The sequence below is a fragment of the Eurypyga helias genome, unplaced genomic scaffold (assembly GCF_000690775.1).
Source record: "Eurypyga helias isolate BGI_N326 unplaced genomic scaffold, ASM69077v1 scaffold10667, whole genome shotgun sequence".
Lineage (NCBI taxonomy): Eukaryota > Metazoa > Chordata > Aves > Eurypygiformes > Eurypygidae > Eurypyga > Eurypyga helias.
Window position 1 is genome coordinate 9,755 of NW_010262321.1, and position 17,688 is coordinate 27,442.

General features: G+C 41.0%; 1 protein-coding gene across 1 annotated transcript in view; it reads right to left on the reverse strand.

Annotated features, from left to right (window-relative positions):
- LOC104512629 (H(+)/Cl(-) exchange transporter 3-like) overlaps positions 1 to 17,681 on the reverse strand; it is a gene marked incomplete at its 3' end in the record, with an annotated part of 24,500 nt that extends 6,819 nt beyond the window's left edge. Inside the window, exons 1-5 of the mRNA XM_010155682.1 lie at positions 17,627 to 17,681; positions 3,937 to 4,094; positions 2,312 to 2,411; positions 828 to 1,015; positions 33 to 155 (exon numbers count right to left, since the gene is read on the reverse strand). Coding sequence (XP_010153984.1) covers positions 33 to 155; positions 828 to 1,015; positions 2,312 to 2,411; positions 3,937 to 4,080 — 555 coding nt within the window. The remainder of the gene's footprint in view (positions 1 to 32; positions 156 to 827; positions 1,016 to 2,311; positions 2,412 to 3,936; positions 4,095 to 17,626) is intronic.
- Positions 17,682 to 17,688: the final 7 nt, after the last annotated feature.

A 17,688-nucleotide genomic window follows, 5' to 3' on the forward strand; every position in this document is an offset into this window, starting at 1 on the left:
CACCTATAATGTAGATATCAGTTAGACCTCACCTCAGGTATCCCGGAGCCACAGGCATAGGGAGCAAATACCTTCACCAGAGAAACTGCTAAGAAGGCAAAGCTCAAAGCCCAGAAAATGTACATTATGTAGTTCATTATGTATGAACCTGGACCCTAAAAGCAAAAACAAAAACCAAAACAAAAGTCAGGATATACATTTGGTGTAGGAGCAAAATCACTACATAAAACCCCGGAATGATGCTTGCTGCAAGTACAGTTATGCACACACTCTGAGGGACCGTAATTATTAGCAAGCCAAGGAAGAGGGAATTTTGCTGGAGAAGAATGAAGTTGTGGCACGTGTATGTCAGCAACGACTGGGTTATACAAGGCAGGAAGTGTTCTATTGCTTCCTCTTAAAAATAAACACGGCACAGGTATACTTCCAGTAGCTACGAGCTGCTAAAAGCTACTGCACGTGAGCAGATCTTCTTTATTTAACAAGTTTTGTGGTAGAAAAAAGAAAACCCAAACTGTTGTTAGTTATCAGAGAACACCACAAATTTATTTTTTCTGTATAGCTATGATCAAGAATAAAGACCCTTTGGTTATTAACAGCTCTGTAGCCTCCTAACTTCCTTCCACCTGCCACACTCGGAGCCCCCGTGCAGCGCATGAAACGCACGTCTCTTACAGCAGAACCCACTAACCAATTCAAACGCAGGGACGTGGCGCAGACAATACAACTCCAATATGATTTTAGTGCCCTAACCTTCAGGCCACTATATTTTTCCATCCTCAGTCGAGCTGTTGAGCAAGCCCATCAGAGAAGGGGTGTACACTTACTTCTGCTTGCCCGATTATGAGTTCCGCCCATGTCTTCCACTGGGGACATTTATCTCTCTCTTCAAACGTGGTCTCATTCGAACCCCAACAACACTGTTCATGGTTAAACCACAAAGCACTAAGGCAAATGCCTTCCTTTAAGTCAGTCATCCAGTCAGCAGCAATGTCAATTAATCCTGCCAATGCCCCTGTTGTGGAAAGAGTTTTGTGTTAATATTCTGGTAAAGGGGAGTAGCGCACACAGCTGAAATGAATGAATGCACTGGTATAAATGGATGTAAACTGCAATTAGAGAAAACTGAAAGAAATAGACATCGAAAATATGACTTATTTCCAGGAATACATCCTTTTCCAATATGGCAATTTTAGTATTTGCTTCAGAATCTGGTACCTTGCATATTACCCAAGGTAAACGCCTTTTTTTTTTTCCTATGCCACAATTCCAAAATAGTCCACTGAAACTCGAGTTAAGACTCAAAAGAGGACTGACACATTTTTGTGATGAAAAAGACAATAGACCTCCTGACCAAACTACCTTACCATGCCTCAGAGAACTCAGGAACTATTCGACTGCTTGGTACAGAACAGCACGTTTGGAGAGAATAAATCTTACCTTGCCATCAGCTTTATAACAACAGAAATAAAACCTCAAATAACACCTGATAACAATTCGACTGTTTGGTACAGAACAGTACCAAAAAAATCTTACCTTGCCATCAGCTTTATAACAACAGAAATAAAACCTCAAATAACACCTGATAACATCACGTAACCCATATCCAAAATGACTTAATTCTGTAACATGGGGAACATGAAATTCCTCCTTCAGGTACCAGTTTGACAGTAAGCAGTTCACAAGCTCAAAGCCTAAGAGGGATTCTGTGCTGTAACTATGTGCAGAGAACTTGCTGAAGAGTCCTCCAAAAACAGGTGTTACTTAGGAAATTGCTTCAAAGGATTAAAAAATATATGTACACACCCCTTTTTATTTTACAAAGGCAAACTAGTTTTTCATAGTAGCAGTATACTGAAAAACAACTTCTAAAATTAATATTTTGTGAACATGTACTACTGCTAATTAGTTATAATTTACTATGTTTAAGGTATTAATCACTACTAGAAACAGCTGTCTAGAGACAGCCACAATTTACTTGTGTATGTTGGTAGCAGAGAATTACCTCCAATGTACTCATTTAATTATCTTGACAGACCCTCAGCTTGAGATCCTGGGCCAACCCAAGTCAGTCAAAGGCAGTATTTCAGTAAACAAAATTCCCACCAAATCAGTTAAAATATATAAACATAAGATCTCCCCCACAACTGAAATCGAAGTTGTACCACCAAAGGTTCACTAGACACACAAAACAAAGCAACTGAAGCTGAAAAACCTAGGAATGCCCGTGGCCAGAACCCGCTCCCTTTAATGCTCAGAAATTAGACTTGCTGACAAACATAAGAAAGAAATGCTTAGATTTTTAATTTACCAGATGCCAAACCAGTTAGTGTGACTACTAGCCATCCTGACCATGCATCGTACAAACTTTTTGTCATCTCCCATGCTGATTCTTTCTTCTTGCTGTTAATCTGCAAAGAGAAACCATCATGTACACTTGTACGTCTTTCTGTAGTACGAGTAAGAGAAAAAAAGTGAGCAGGGCATAAACATTCTACTTGTATTTCGTGCTGCACCCATATGAATCAGCTTCCTTACTCAGATATCGAAGGGCTGACAGATGGACAGAGGAAAGTAAATTTGCTTAATTTAAAGAACTATGACCCAGGAAATGCATTATCAGGATAAATGAATACTTTCTATGATACACATCTAAAACACGTAATTGTAAAATTTTTGTAACAAAAATTATTTTTTGTTGAATCTCAAATAATTAGCATACTAATAAGCTATTACAATTCAAATTCCTTCTTAAATCTTCCACTTAAAATATAAGCATCTTTTATCTTTAGACCAAAACCACACAAAAAACCCACTGAAAAACTGGATAACTACCTTATAATAACTTCTAGACAACTACTAGTAATGACATCTAAAATTATTATACTGAAAAAACAGTAATTCTTATTTTAGCCTTATTTACTTTGTGCACAGAGCTGAAATTTGTGCATAACTTGGTTTATGATTAAACCTTCATTATGTAACTGGATACTATCATTACGATTTTTTTTTCATACTGTAAAAGGAGGGAAAATGTATGTGCAACAAACAGAAGAAAAAAAAACAAAAAACCAAAACCTCTACATTTGTGAGATTTTCATTTTTGGGCTCCTCTCTAACCATGGGCATATCTCCATTCTCCCAGCCCCTGCCCTTGCCTTATGTGACTCGGGTTGCCAGTGAAGACTGAGGAAAAAATACTTTAGGAAAATCACATCTCCAAATCCCTTCTGTCTTGAAGGTTAATTAACGTAAGCATCCCAAAAGTTTGGCAGTAAGGCTCAAAGTAGCACATTTCCCCTCCTGAAACACTGTTAAACAAGTCTATTACACGAATGACAGTGTAGAGCATGTAACTGCCTAACCCAACTCTGGACCCCTGAATGAAAGACCTTGTTGCAGAGCACGCTGACAAAGACAAACGGCCTCAACTTTGAGGATGTGTGAGTGGAAAGGCCATTCACTATATCTACGGAGACTACTTTTTTGTTAAGCATGTATACACTGATGTAAATGGTTTAGATATGAAAATTTTCGCTTTCCATAATCCAAACAAACTCAGCACTACGTAGCACTAGCACAGGTACACTTGTACCAGTATAAAAGCAATATACACCAGAGCTCACTTTTCTGTACAAGTACCCCCATAAGCACTATAGTACTGCTACAAGTACACCTAGAGTGGAAAATAGCCTTAAACATGCTAGCAAGCAAAAAAGCAGTAGTGTAAAAATGTCATTTGGGTGAGGGAAACTCTTTCCACTCTGTTAAACCGCTGCCTCCCTTCCAAGTTAAAATAGTGTTGCAGGACTCAATCAATGAAACTGTAACTTTTTTATAGCGTTCAAGTAGTTGTAGGTGATGTAACTACTTCCAAATTTAAGGTATGCACCTATTTGGATTTTCTGTTAGATTACTGTTACTTATCTCAAGTACCCGTCTATGCCTTTCTCTGTCTTTGCACTTCTCTCGAACCCAGTCAATGGTATGGAAGTCATCGTACGTTCCTACTCCGGGAATCGGTTCATCCAGAAGATCCAGTAAATGTGTTGAACTGTTGATACTTCCGCCATTTGTCATTGTATAATGAGTTCCTGCGGCAGAGGAAAGACGGGAATGAACAAAGTCTGCAATAAGCAACGTATTCCAATGTTCGTAACACTACAGCAGATCAAATTTCTGAACGAGCAATTAAGACACGGCCCATCATATGCATATTCTACTTCATTTAGGTGTCTCAGTGCTGCATACCACCTTTTTTTCTCTAACTCATCTGTATGTTCAATTTGCACATTAGTGACTCTGTATTTCCACTGTTTAAATAAGAATGCACTGGGCAAACTCTCATTCTATTTTGTGTGCAGACTCCTGAGAAACTTGAGCAGAACAAAGTGAAAAAAAACAGCAGCTTCAACACACACTTGCCTTGAAGTACATTTCAGTTTATGGACTACCAGAGGAAAATCTGACTATAAGAAAACAAACCCAGACGATTCGATATGAAGTTCAGAGCACTTCCATAAGTGGGCATTTTCAAATATACATACTTTTGATTACCAATCTCTCCTACATGTCTCAACCAAACCTAAAATACATTATCAACGGATTATCAGTGCTGCTAAAAAGTAACAGCAAGCCAAGCAAATACTGCTTTTTTAAACCTTTTTCTAATTTTTATTTCAAGGAACTCACAGAAGAGCCCTCGGTCATGAAAGTTGGAAATACTGCATAAAGAAAATGTCTAATACTAATCTGTCATCACTCCTTCACAGGCAACTGGCACAGCAACATCTCCAACAGTATTTCCTTCAGTCATCAGAATAAGAAAAGCAAGAGGAGTACCAAAAATTTCTCCCTCTTCACAACTTTTCTTTTTATTAAGCTTTCAAATGTCATCAATTCTGTATTATCTTGGGGGTTTTTTGAGTTCCTGCAGTATACATACAAACCCCAAGTATAATCTTCTGCCGGGGGGCTGCCAAAATAATAGCCTGGCCACCATTTGCCCACCAAACACCAACTGCTGCTGCAACAGTAACTGCTGCAAAGGGAACATGTATAATGAGGTTAATATAGACAATGAGTTAAAGAGGGATTACTCTCACTTGTTTGACTAGAACAAAATAATTTGGCCAACAGCATATGGCGTACCACAGTAATCCCTGTTCTTAAACGTGTTGGCCGAGACCTCCATCAGCTCAGACAGGCACTACAACTCACTCCACCAGAGTGACACTAGGCAGGTGGAGTTTTTCGTGTTGTTCTTGTCCGTTTGACTTTTTTTGGTTTTCTAACACCAAGAAGCTGAGCCTGCAGTTATCAGAAGTTTACAACTTATTAAAAAAAAAAAAAAAATTTTTTTTAAAAATCAAAGGTCTTCAAAGGGCCAACTTGTAAATGCCTTCCAAATGCTACAAAAGCTGAGCTCACCAACAACAATTAGACTTATGCATAGGTAAAATCTGCTTTTTCCTTTTAAATTCGTGAAGTCTGAGATCTAGCAGAAGCAGTCTGACAGCTGGCGTTATACTCAGAGCCAAAGATGTGCCTCAGCCACCTACTGCTTCAGGGTTTGTTTATACCTGCTACATAACACATTGTTTATTTCAACATTTTCTTAGCGGTGAAAGACAATACACAAGAAAATAGTACAAAAATCCTATGAAGACAAAATGTGACCTTAAATTTCCAAGATAAACAAACTACTATACATTACATATAGACATCATATACAGGAAAGCTTAAAATTCTATCGAATTCTATGTTTTTCTTTTTTTAAATCTTAAAGGAAAAGAAGAGAATGCAAATGCAGGAGACAAGACCTCAGCAATGCCAGTACCATTCTCTCATGCTATCCCGGCTGCCATCTTTCTTCATGATGGTTTTTTATGCCACATTAAATTCTCCCTCATCTATTCTCCATAGCTAAGTCCTGTAAATCTAAAGCTGCTGCTAGTCTCTCTTAAGGCAGATGTAGGGAAGCATTTCCTATGCTTCCATTAATAAAAGGCTAGCAGCAACAAATTAAATCACATTTGCTAATAGAGGTGATTGTGAAAAGCTTGCTTTAGGATATGGGATTCCATTCTCTTAACCATTTCCAATTCTCAGAGTTAGAAATTTAAGATACACGTCTGGCTCGCTGAAAGGCCAAGCCAATCTTGTGGAAGAGGCAGTAACAAAATTCACACTGTAATGATTAGTTTAGCTCTCAAAATTAAAATACTAACAGATATTAAAAGAATAACAGAATAAAAACGTTATTTTTACATGAAATTATCCTGCTTTGCAAACCGAGGGGACATAAATTAAACTCAGCCATAGTTTAATAATTAATCTCCAACAAAGTACAATGTGATCAAGCAGCTGCCTGAACCTGAGTGATCACGGTAGGACAAAAGCTTGCCTTTGCCCTGGGGTAACTGGTTTTATGCCCTGTTATATATGAAGCAGTATCAAGCTGTAAGGAGCATGCAACCCTATGCCACACAAGGCAAAGGGGAGTTCAGAGTTGTAAATCTATCACAACCAGTAGCAGATGATTTTATGCATATTACACGATGCTGAATTGGAATTCTCTCCAGGGAAATCATCAGGGGTGGCACCACACTCACTGCCCCATATCCCAAGCAGAACTTGGAGTAAACTACAAAGAATGCTCGTTGCCTGGCTATAATAAAAACCCACCAAAACTGTGTCGGGTTCCTACTCTGCCAGCACACCAAACACTGGAATATAAATGATTCTTGTATGATGGGAAGGAAACGTGGAACAAGAGGTGAGGCTGAAGAGGTGTTCTGGTGGAAGAGCTGCTGAGAGCACCTGATGTGGCTGAAGAGCTATACTCTTGTACAAGGTGAGAAATAGGCAACTACTGTATGGTAGAAAGGCTGCCCTACAGAGCACAACTGTACAAAACCTCAGGCTCTGTATGTAAGATATATTAAGCCTGACAGCAGTCAGAGGGGACATTCTCCAGCTAGCATTATGATCTACGTAGCATCTAACTATTCCAAGGGAGAATTTCCAGTAATACACCTTTACCAAGAGTGAACACTTTTCTAAACTTCCACTTTGCTTTCTTCCCTTTCCTAGCATTTCACAAAGAATGATGGTACGTCCATCTACGACAATAACGGTTCTCATTGGCATAAACACATGCAAATTCTCATAATTTATTGTCAGTTTCATCAAAGCGTTCTTATTTTCAACTCAAAAGATTTTGTTAAAATCCTTACCACAATAGAGATTTTTCACCACAACACTCTAACCTCCAAGTAGGAAATCATCACTACCCTGATAAATTGTAGCATTTAGCAAATGTAGCCTTCTGGACATTCCGCACGTTGAGAAAGCATTTCCCCTTCCTTCCTCCCCCCTTTTCCCCACTCCTCAACTTCCAAGACTCTTTCTCAGTCCACAACTCAATGCTTTTCATCAAAACACAAGCAGCCTTAGTCTTAAAAAACCACAGCAAGCGCTTAGCACACAAGGCATATAAGCACAGCCTCTAGCGATAAGAGAACACCCCCACTTTCCATACGTACACACCGGAGCCATTCTGCAGCTGCAAAGAAAGTAAAGCCTTCACTTCGTTACATATGAGTTTGCTTAAGGCTTTGTTAGACTGGGAAGCAGATAGTGAAAGTTGCAGGCAAAACTTTTAATGTTACTGTTATTGCACACTAACCCATGTTACTACAGGGAGGCAAATACTAATATACTGATCCTCTCGGAGGCTCAATACAACTCACAGGAATGCTTACAAAGCAAATTCAACACAATCCTTCCATGCCTAGAAGAACTAAGGTAGCTGGCATCCCTTTATTAGCACACTCTGCCCCAACAGCATCTTTAAGAATGCTGTATTCTCAACACCTAACTAGTGAGCTGCTGCAACCACAGACTGCAAGCCTGCACACCGTAAGCTTCTACACAATAAAAGCAACATGCTTTCACAGAGAAAGGAAATTGTCTTTTTTTTAGGTGATTCAGACGCTGTAGGTCTTGCCTAAACTACTTTCTAGGGAAGAGCTGACTTCTTATCCTTCCATGCATATAATTCCAAGCCTTCAGCACAGTATTTTCTCTGCCATCAGTGCTGGTAGTGCTGAAGAACAGCTTCAAGGTTAAAAAAACCCAAAACCAAACACAAAACCCAGAAACAACTAAAGTATATCACACACCCTGCTGAAAGAAAAAACCTGTAATCTGCTGAAAGAAAAAACGTATAAGCATGAAGTAAAACGCTGTACGCTGGGACACATGACCAGAATGAGGTACAGCAAAAATGAACAAAAATGCTACATGGACGAAACTGGAATAAGAGACATAGATTCCAACCCCTTAATAAAGCTCTCATCTCAGAAGAAGTGGGAGGGTTTTTTTTATTGTTTGGGTTTTTTAAATGAGAATGAAAAAAAATATAGTCCAGAATCACTTGAAAGGACACTAAGCCTGACAGAGAAAGCAGTCCTTACCATATTGCTCTCCTTCATCCTTCATCTCTTCATCAAACGTGAGGTTACACTGAATGGCTGTTAGCTCCCAAGTGATCCACCCTCCTGCTCTGCTCAGCTGGTCCCTCTTGACACAGAGCAGGACCGAAGCAATGAGAGAACTAATATTTTGCTGTACTCATACAAGTTGTTTCATACATTACCGACTCTGCCTTGCCTTATGCCTCCCTGAGGCAAGAAGTACCATTTCTTTCATACTGTACATACGTGCCTTCATACCAGTAGTCTTCAGTTTGACTGATGCTGGAAGTACAGTAAACATGACAAAAAGCTTCTTTATGTAGATTACAGCACTTTTCAGGTGCCACAAAGAGCATTTTCAAAGTATGCCTCGCCTCCTCTAGCAGTGATCCCACACTCCCCTGTCCATTTGCAACTCAGTACATTTCTTTCACTTTTGAAAGCAACTCTGGGCAACATGTGGCTGGTGAAATCTGTGGGAATATTTCTAAGAAAAATACCTGCTAAGTTTTAGCTAATTTGTTTAAAAAGAGAAAGATCACATCAGCCAGGACTAATACCTTTAAAATATGAGCAGACCATTACTGACGGTTCACTATGGTACAGTTCCAAAATTTTCAAGATAAAACATCTTAAACCACTAACAAATCAAAACCTGAGTTGCTGACATTCATATGCCATTGCATTATTTTACTTCACAGATCACTCCTAACAAGTCCCCAGTGAAGAGGGGGACTCAGTAGACCATAAAGATCTTCAGGGTCCTGTTATCCTGTCGCTGGTATGAAGAAATGAAGAGCCAGCGAACCTGCGTTCCCACTTCTCCTCGGTGTTCTCTCCTGCGGGAAGGCAGTGCGCTGCAGTCTCCAGACTCTATGATTTAAAAATCCCACTGAAAGGACACTTAAAACACCTTGAGTTAAGGAAATGAGGGAGCAAGTGCTTTATGGTTATCTAAATGCAGTTTCACACAAGGAGGGGGTTTTGCAACATACTTGATTCTCCTAATGCCTGCTTAACTGTTCAACACTCCTTCACAATTCTTTTCTTGTGTGCAGTGTTTCCTCTTAGCTCATGAAAATAGTCATAGAACTGTTTGGGTGGAAAGGGACCTTAAAGACCATCTAGTTCCACCCCCCCTGCCATGGGCAGGGACACCTTCCACTAGACCAGGTTGCTCCAAGCTTCATCCAGCCTGGCCTTGGACACTTCCAGGGATGGACCATCCACAGCGCCTCTGGACAACCTGTCCCAGTGCTCCCCACCCTCTGTGGGAAGAACTTCTTCCTGATATCCAATCTAACCCTCCCCCCTTTCCGTTTAAACCCGTTACCCCTTGTCCTGTCACTACAGACCCTTGGGAAAAGTCCCCCCCAGCTTCCTTGTAGCCCCTTCAGGCACTGGAAGGTGCTATAAGGTCTCCCCGGAGCCTTCCCTTCTCCCGGCTGAACACCCCAACTCTCCCAGCCTGTCCCCATGGCAGAGGGGCTCCAGCCCTCGGAGCATCTCCGTGGCCTCCTCTGGACTCGCTCCAACCGGGCTATATCCTTCTGATGTTGGGGGCTCCACAGCTGGACGCAGCACTCCAGGTGGGGTCTCACCAGAGCAGAGCAGAGGGGCAGAATCCCCTCCCTCGCCCTGCTGGCCACACTTCTCCTGATCCAGCCCAGGATACGGTTGGCTTTCTGGGCTGCCAGCGCCCACGGCCGGCTCATGTCCAGCTTTTCATCCCCCAGTACCCCAAATCCTTCTCCTCAGGGCTGCTCTCAATAGAGTGTGCACCCAGCCTGTACTTGTGTTTGGGATTGACCCAACCCAGGAGGACCTTGCGCTTTGCCTTGTTGAACTCCATGAGGTTGGCAGTGGCCCACCTCTCCAGCCTGTCCAGGTCCCTCTGGATGGCAATGAAATAATGAAAAGAGATATAACCAAGATTTAAGACAAATGCTGCATCCAGTGTAATCAAATGGTGCATGCCAGATTTTTATGTAGTTCTCCATCATGTGATTATTTGAACAATTATCCAGTATCACCTAGAAAACAAATCCACAAAGCTAGAGCCTCCATAGAGGACAAGATACAGAAATGAGACACCAACAGGCCCCAGAGGGTGGCTAGCAAAGTTAACAAGGGACCATAATTTTATGATAAAGTTTAAGACCCCTTCTTTATGTTATACAGCATATGATACATATCTTCTGAATGCACACCACAAAACACACTGTTTTGTCTCAAACCTAGCACACACTAGCTTATGAAATGAGGCATATCTCTCAGGACACAATTAGGCAGTAAGGCTGAGCTGATCTAACACACTGCTGCCACCCAAATAGCAGATCTTGCTGCCCCTATTTCTCCCTCCCATTCTTGGTCACATACTCCCACTCTTGTCCTTGGATCAGCTCCGTCACCCCTGGATCCAACTGCACAGTAAGCCAATCAAACATGCTAATCCAACTAAACAGACAAAATTAATAACAGTATTCGCCATCATACAGAACTGGAATCAAGTTTCTGTGCTGTCAGACAAGACTCGGAGCCAGTACAAGAGCAGGAACTAAGAGAAGAGGTGGGGAAGGACAAGGAAGTTCACCCACTTCCCCAGCAACAAACTGTCAGACTAGTGACACTGAAATACACAAATGCACCCCTGAGGTCTTGTTAGATTTTAATGATGTATTTCTGCTGGACACCATTCAAAACTTCTACATAAATACTAATATGCAGACGCTATACAGTAATATCCATTTCAGAGAGGTCGAAACGCCTGAAGGTGTCTGTGTTTAGAAACATTTCAATGTTGCAAACACAGTAACAGATCAACAGTGTCAATATTGGAGTCACTGGCAGAGGAATAATCACCTGCCATTTCTCAAAGGTATTTTTCTACAATCTGCATAATTTCTAACCCTTACAGCAGGAACAGCCCAGCTTGCTGCTGCTCACACATCCCATCCTACACAGTATTCCCCTCAGCAGCCGTCCTTCTGGCTGACAGCAGTGCCACACAGTTCATTTGTGCTACTCAGAGCAGCGTGAAGGGAGGGAAAAAACCATAAACACACCTCTGTGAGTGAAAATGAAGGTAATCAGTTTACACCGAAGGCTGGAATAAGCTCTCCCTGACACAACCATCCAAACCTAGTGAGTGCTAAAAGCAGCGGGAGCTGTAGTTTTCCAGAGGCCAGATACTAATCCAAGGCTTTGCTTCACCCGTGCGTCCTTGGGTATTAGGTGGCAAGGGGAGCGGAGGCGGGAAGCACCCTGAACGCAGTGCACACCGTAAGGATCATTTACACTGGTAACAAAGAAGATTTGTACACACAAGATATGTGTTAGTGCCTCAGCTTCCTGCTGCCTCCGTATTCATACAGCAAAATATGAGGTCTTCAATTAAAAAAAAAGACAACAAACAATCGTCAGTTTATTTACATTTGTCTGTAACCACTCAAGAAGAGTCACTAAGCACTATTGTCTTTTCCTGGCTAGAAGTACCTCTGAATTTCAGAATCAGAAGCACAGCAGCCACGCCAAAGTGCTATCACTCCCTACTGCTGAAGATCAATGGTTTTGAAGTCTTTGTAATCAAATAACACATTCCCCTTCGGGTGTGACTATAAATTTCCAGCCTGTCTCTTCAGCTGGCTCTTCCAAACTGCATGGAAGGCTTACAAGCACAAAGTGGTCTCTGCATTTGTGCTGTCTCTTGGGGGGCGTGGGAGAAAAAGAAACGGAAACCAGGTAAAGGGGGGAGGAGGTGTGAGAGCAGCTTCATCGTATTTTGCTGGCCGGAGTTAAACCAAGGCAGCATTACAATCAAAATCCATACAAAAACGGCAAAATGCACCAACGGAAAAACATCAGCTGGAAAAAAAATCTGATAGGTGGGAAACAGGAAGACTTGGAACAAGATTTAAAGAGCAGGGAAAAGAAAGAAAATGCTTTCCCAAAGTACTCAGTGGTAATTCCCCTCCTCTCAATTTCTTTTGCTAAGACAAACAACCAACCAAAAAGCCCCAAAACACCTGGGTTTAAAAATAACCTTTGAAGATGCAGGAGTTGAAGGAAAGTTGGATAGTAGCAACTCAGAGTGAAACCAAGACTTTTGAGGACTTTCATCCACTGCAAACGCACCGGAATCTGAGAAGGTAGCAAAGAGGAGGCCAAGTATTGCTCAATGTGCATAGCATAACTTTTTTTAAATAAAAAGGGCATAAACAGCTTTGGCTTTTTAGTTTAGGTGGAAGAAACACTTCTGTTTCTATCATGCAGCAGAAAAAATGGCTTTATTGTTACAGATCTCTTTTCTTGTAGTCTTAAAGGCAGAGTGGACCATATTTATTTAGTTAGGTCTATACTGAAGAGGGACTTCAGGTATGCAGTTGGAGAGTTACGGGGATTTCCACAACACTAAATCTACAATGTAAATAAAAGATGAACACCACAGGCAGAAGATGAGAAAAATAAAAGGTGTAAAGATAGATAAAGTTAGATAAAGCAAGCATTACAAAAGGGAGGTAATCTATCATCTCACAACGGCCAAGGCACTAACAGTCAGAACAACAGAAATTTCAGATTTCTAAGTGCTGGTGCATGTTCGTAAGAGCTACTTATACATTGTTCTGGAGGGCAAAGACAGGTTGCAACAAAAATACTAATTCTGCTAATATGATTCTCCCAGTCAGGCCACGTTCAGGCCCAAACAGGGAATAATCTTGGTTTGTTCATTAGCTTTCTAATATCTCACATCATAGTACATCTCAAAACGATTTCCAAAATCAGAAATGGATGCCTAATAGAGAACCTTTTGAGTCACACAGCACATGCAGACAACCGACAAAAAACTGTAGTTGTATCTCATGGTACTTTCTGTTAATCACCAAAGTCAAATATTCTAAACTTGTAACTGAAAACCCTTATCCCCTTTTTATACTAGAAACCTTAAAGACAGTGCAGTGCAGTAAGCACGCTGAGTTTCTCCAATGCTTTTTCTCAAAGCACTCAGTGTTCGACAGCTCTAATCATCTTGATTACATTTTCTGTCATAAGTCAGTAATAAGGCTAAAATTTTATTTTATTACTCTTCCTCTGCTACCAATAAAATTTCAGGGTCAAACTCTATCTCTGGGCATGTGTACACAACTTTCACGCCCATTTACTTCAAGGGTCACGCCCAGAATTTGAGTCTCTAATGGCTTTTATCTACTAATTCTTAAACGTAAGAGGCCCATAAGCAGAAACGCAGCCTAAAAGACAAAAGATAAATTTAGCCCTTAGAAGATCTGAACTGGCTCAGTATGCATCTGACTCAAACTCTTCCTAGTATATTATTAAACACAGCTGATGATAACAGAGGGAGGGGGAGAGGTTTCCCTACTGTTACCATTAATAGTACAGTCTAAGCAATAGGGCTTGCATCTGCATGCTGTCATGATGGGTGCACGCACAATAAATGAAATCACGAGTTATTTTGTCTCTCAAAAAAACCCTTAAAACGTCATCAGTAAATTTGGTGCGCTCTTCAGACACGTCATTTTCAAATCCCCTGCCTACTAACTCGATCGCAGCTCATTAGTGATGCAACATTTCATTAATTTTGTTTGAGGACTTCCAAAATCCAAAATCTAAGATGTACTTATGTATATGCAGCAAATAAAAAGGAGTTAACAACCCTCGTGCTTGCTGAAGCTCAAGTTTTGCTACTGGTAGCCTGCCCAGTATACATGCACTGCTATTGCTCAGATTTCAAATTTTTAAAGAATGGTAAAATTAATACTGATTTAGGGGAAAAGAGAGGGAAGAACGGAATCAAGGGAGTGTGACCATGTCTGTGAATGGCTGGATGACAAGCAAGGTAATTTGGAACTTTCAAAAGGATCCAGCTAGCAAAGATAATGCAAAAAACAAACAAACAAAAACCCCAACCCAAGGGCAAAGAACTGAGCAACACTAATACTTTATATCCACAACATATGTTCTAGCACGTGGCTTAGTATATAGAAAATTCTTATGAAAAAGTGTCTATGTCAGTTACTTACCATACATGCAATCCTAAACCAGGACTTAAAACCCCTTTCTGAGGAGAGTAGTAGTGACTTTAACTCTTTTCATTACCAGAGAGCAGACATGTACTGTGTTCCTGCAGTTTTATTTCAGTAGATCAGGGAGGATAAGGAGGTCTGGAACAATGCATTTAGTCCCACATAAAGAAAAGCATCAAGACAAGCAGGTTTAAGGAAGTCCTGGTAAGAAGTACTCAACGACATCTGCTTTTTTTTTTCCCCAAAGAGAGCACAATGTGCGATCAACATTAAAAGATAAACACAATTAACAAATACGTATTCTAAAACCTTTCCATTTGCTGTTCCACAGCATATTTGCATGGGAGGGGTGTGAGAGCGTGTGTGGAAGCACCATTTTAATGCAAACTAACGGTCAGCTTTTAATAATAAAGTATTATAATACTTTGTATTTCATCTCATTGAACATCAGAAAAGACTTAATTAAACCTCAAATACCCCTACTGATTTAAACAGGCATTTTACCACTGCTGAGGTACAGCCACTTTGGGTGAGCCACTGCAGCCAATTAGCGCAACAAATGCTTTGATGTTACAAAGCAGTTTTGCATGACATTACTCTGCAGTACAGAAGAGCTGTCAGCATGCGAATAAGGGAAAAAATTCCACAGGCTTTAACAATGAAGCCCGTTTTCTCAAAATATCCATTTTCTCTTAGCTTGTTATTACAGTGCTCTGAAACCTACATGAGAGGAAAAAAATCTTGGTGGTATCTTCTTCTCAACTCACAGATAATACAGAAATGTCAAGAATTTACTTTAAATTTCTGCCTCCGTTGGCATTTTAAGCCTAGTTTTAATAGCTAGATGACAATAAGAAATTACTGTGGTACTGTAAATCAGAAGGAAATACAAACAAATTTTGATGAAATCTATGGAACAAACTGGTCTGGAGATTCAATTTCCCTATGAGTCATATGCACTTGACAAATTCAGATTCGCAAGAGATTATGGTGACACTGTTGGTTTGTTTGGGGTTGTTTTAACAACAAAAACTCACTGCAGCAAGCACAGTAACACTGGTTTTGAAATACAGTGTTAGAATATAGAAAGAACAGGGCTTACTGGTATTCAGTGAAACTGCAAAAAGTGACAAGTCACAAGTGGGAATTCTCTTAGTGTGTCCACGATGGGAACACCCAGCTGAACCCTCTCTGTTTTCATTACCGTATTTTTAAACTCTGTGTTTAATAGCAACACTCCAGTGTGCCAGAGACCATTTTGAAGTGCAAATAGCTCTACTTTTCATATTGTAAAATCAACTAAAATCTGGTAATTTCCAGGAATGTACATCTGAACATATTTCAGTGTCTAACTAGACTTTTCAGAGTTTGAAAGTGTAATGACAGGGCTGTTTCGCAGCTTCTACAAATGTACACTCACACAATGGCGGAGGTTGGAAGGGACCTCTGGAGCTCATCTGACCCAACCCTCCTGCTCAAGCACGCCCAACTACAGCCAGCTTCCCAGAACCATGTCGAGACAGCTTTTGAATATCTCCAAGGAAGGAGATTTCACAACCTCTCTGGGCAATCTGTTCCCCTGCTCAGTCACCCTTGCATTAAACAACTGTTTCCTCACGTTCAGAGTGATCCTCCTGTGTTTCAGTTTGTGCCCATTGCCTCTGGTCCTGTCACTGGGCACCACCAAAAAGAGCTCGGCTCTGTCTTCATTGCACCTTCTCTCCAAGTATTTATACATATAAAAATATGCACCATACATGTATCCTATCTTATATGTATCTTACAGGTAAGACACATACCAGACACCATACACAGGATCTCCAATTCACACCTAAGAAAATGCCATCCTCGATTTCTCAGAAGTGATTCTAAAATCTGATTTAGGGAACTATCCAGCACCTGCCATATAATAACCTAGGCAGAAAAAAAATTGCTTTGTCTTAAAATACTCTTAAGCTATATTAGAACTTGTTGATGTTCTTAACATATGCTGAAAAACATTCTAAGATTCATTAAAAAATCAAACAACTTTTCAGGTAAACTTCTAAAACAAAGGTAAAAACCCTAGGAAAAACCATAAGAAAGCATGACCTAATTTATTTATAGAAATAAGAGTTTACAAGGAAAAATGAAACGATAAATTAACATGGAAAGGAAAAAAAATCACCTTACGTAAATCATACCTTTATACTCAGCCCAACTCCTCTCTAATGCCATCAGCATCAGCCATAAATGCTGATAACTTTCTAATTTTAGATTAGCCAATTTAAACAAAACTAAAGTGAGAATTTACCACACTCACTGATTTTAAACACCACAGGGTAACCATCAAACCCAACCAAGACTGATATCCTCAGAATTTGAAGGCATAACTTTAATTTATTCCTACTGCAACTTCTCTCAGTACAAAACGCAGTCTTTATCGAACACGTTCTCCTTTAAATCTGCAGTAAGAAACAAAAGGCAAGATCAAGAGGATTTTTTTCCCCAAACATCGGTAACCATTTCCTTCTTCAATCTGCTTCCTTGTAAGCAACAAAGAACCTGCCCCAAAGCTCCAGCCTCTTAAGAGCACATCAATATTGGCTTAAGTGATATAATCCAACCGTACAGCTTTCCCTTCTCCTACCAAAGACGTCAACAAAGAGCCGAGCCTACAAGCACAGACGGAAACTTCAAAGCCAGCAAACACTGCTCCTACTCAACTCAGCGAAAGGCACGACAACAGCCTATTTAATAAACTCTCACCGATCCGGTCATGGGCAGTCACAACCACTGTTTTGGGTGGTTTTTTGAGTGCACGAGACGGTTTTATTCATTTTTTTTTAAAGAGGGTGAGTGACTGGGGAGAGCCTGCCACACACCGAAGATGGAGTCACGAGGCGATGAGAGGTGCAGGACCACCGGCCCCCACCGGCCCGCCCCCCGCCGCTGACAGCACGGCGACCGGCCGGAGCCCAATTCCCCTCCCACCCGAGGCATGGAGGCTGACAAAGCACAGCCCTGCGCTCATTCCCCAGCCGTGCCACCGCTGCTCCATGCCCGAGCAGCACTCGCGCACATCCCGGCAGGCAAACAAGTAACTCGGACACGCACTCGGCGTACCTCGTTTATGCAACTCCCTGAGCGGAATGCCGTCGCCTCCCCCGCCGTCGTAGGGCAGATAG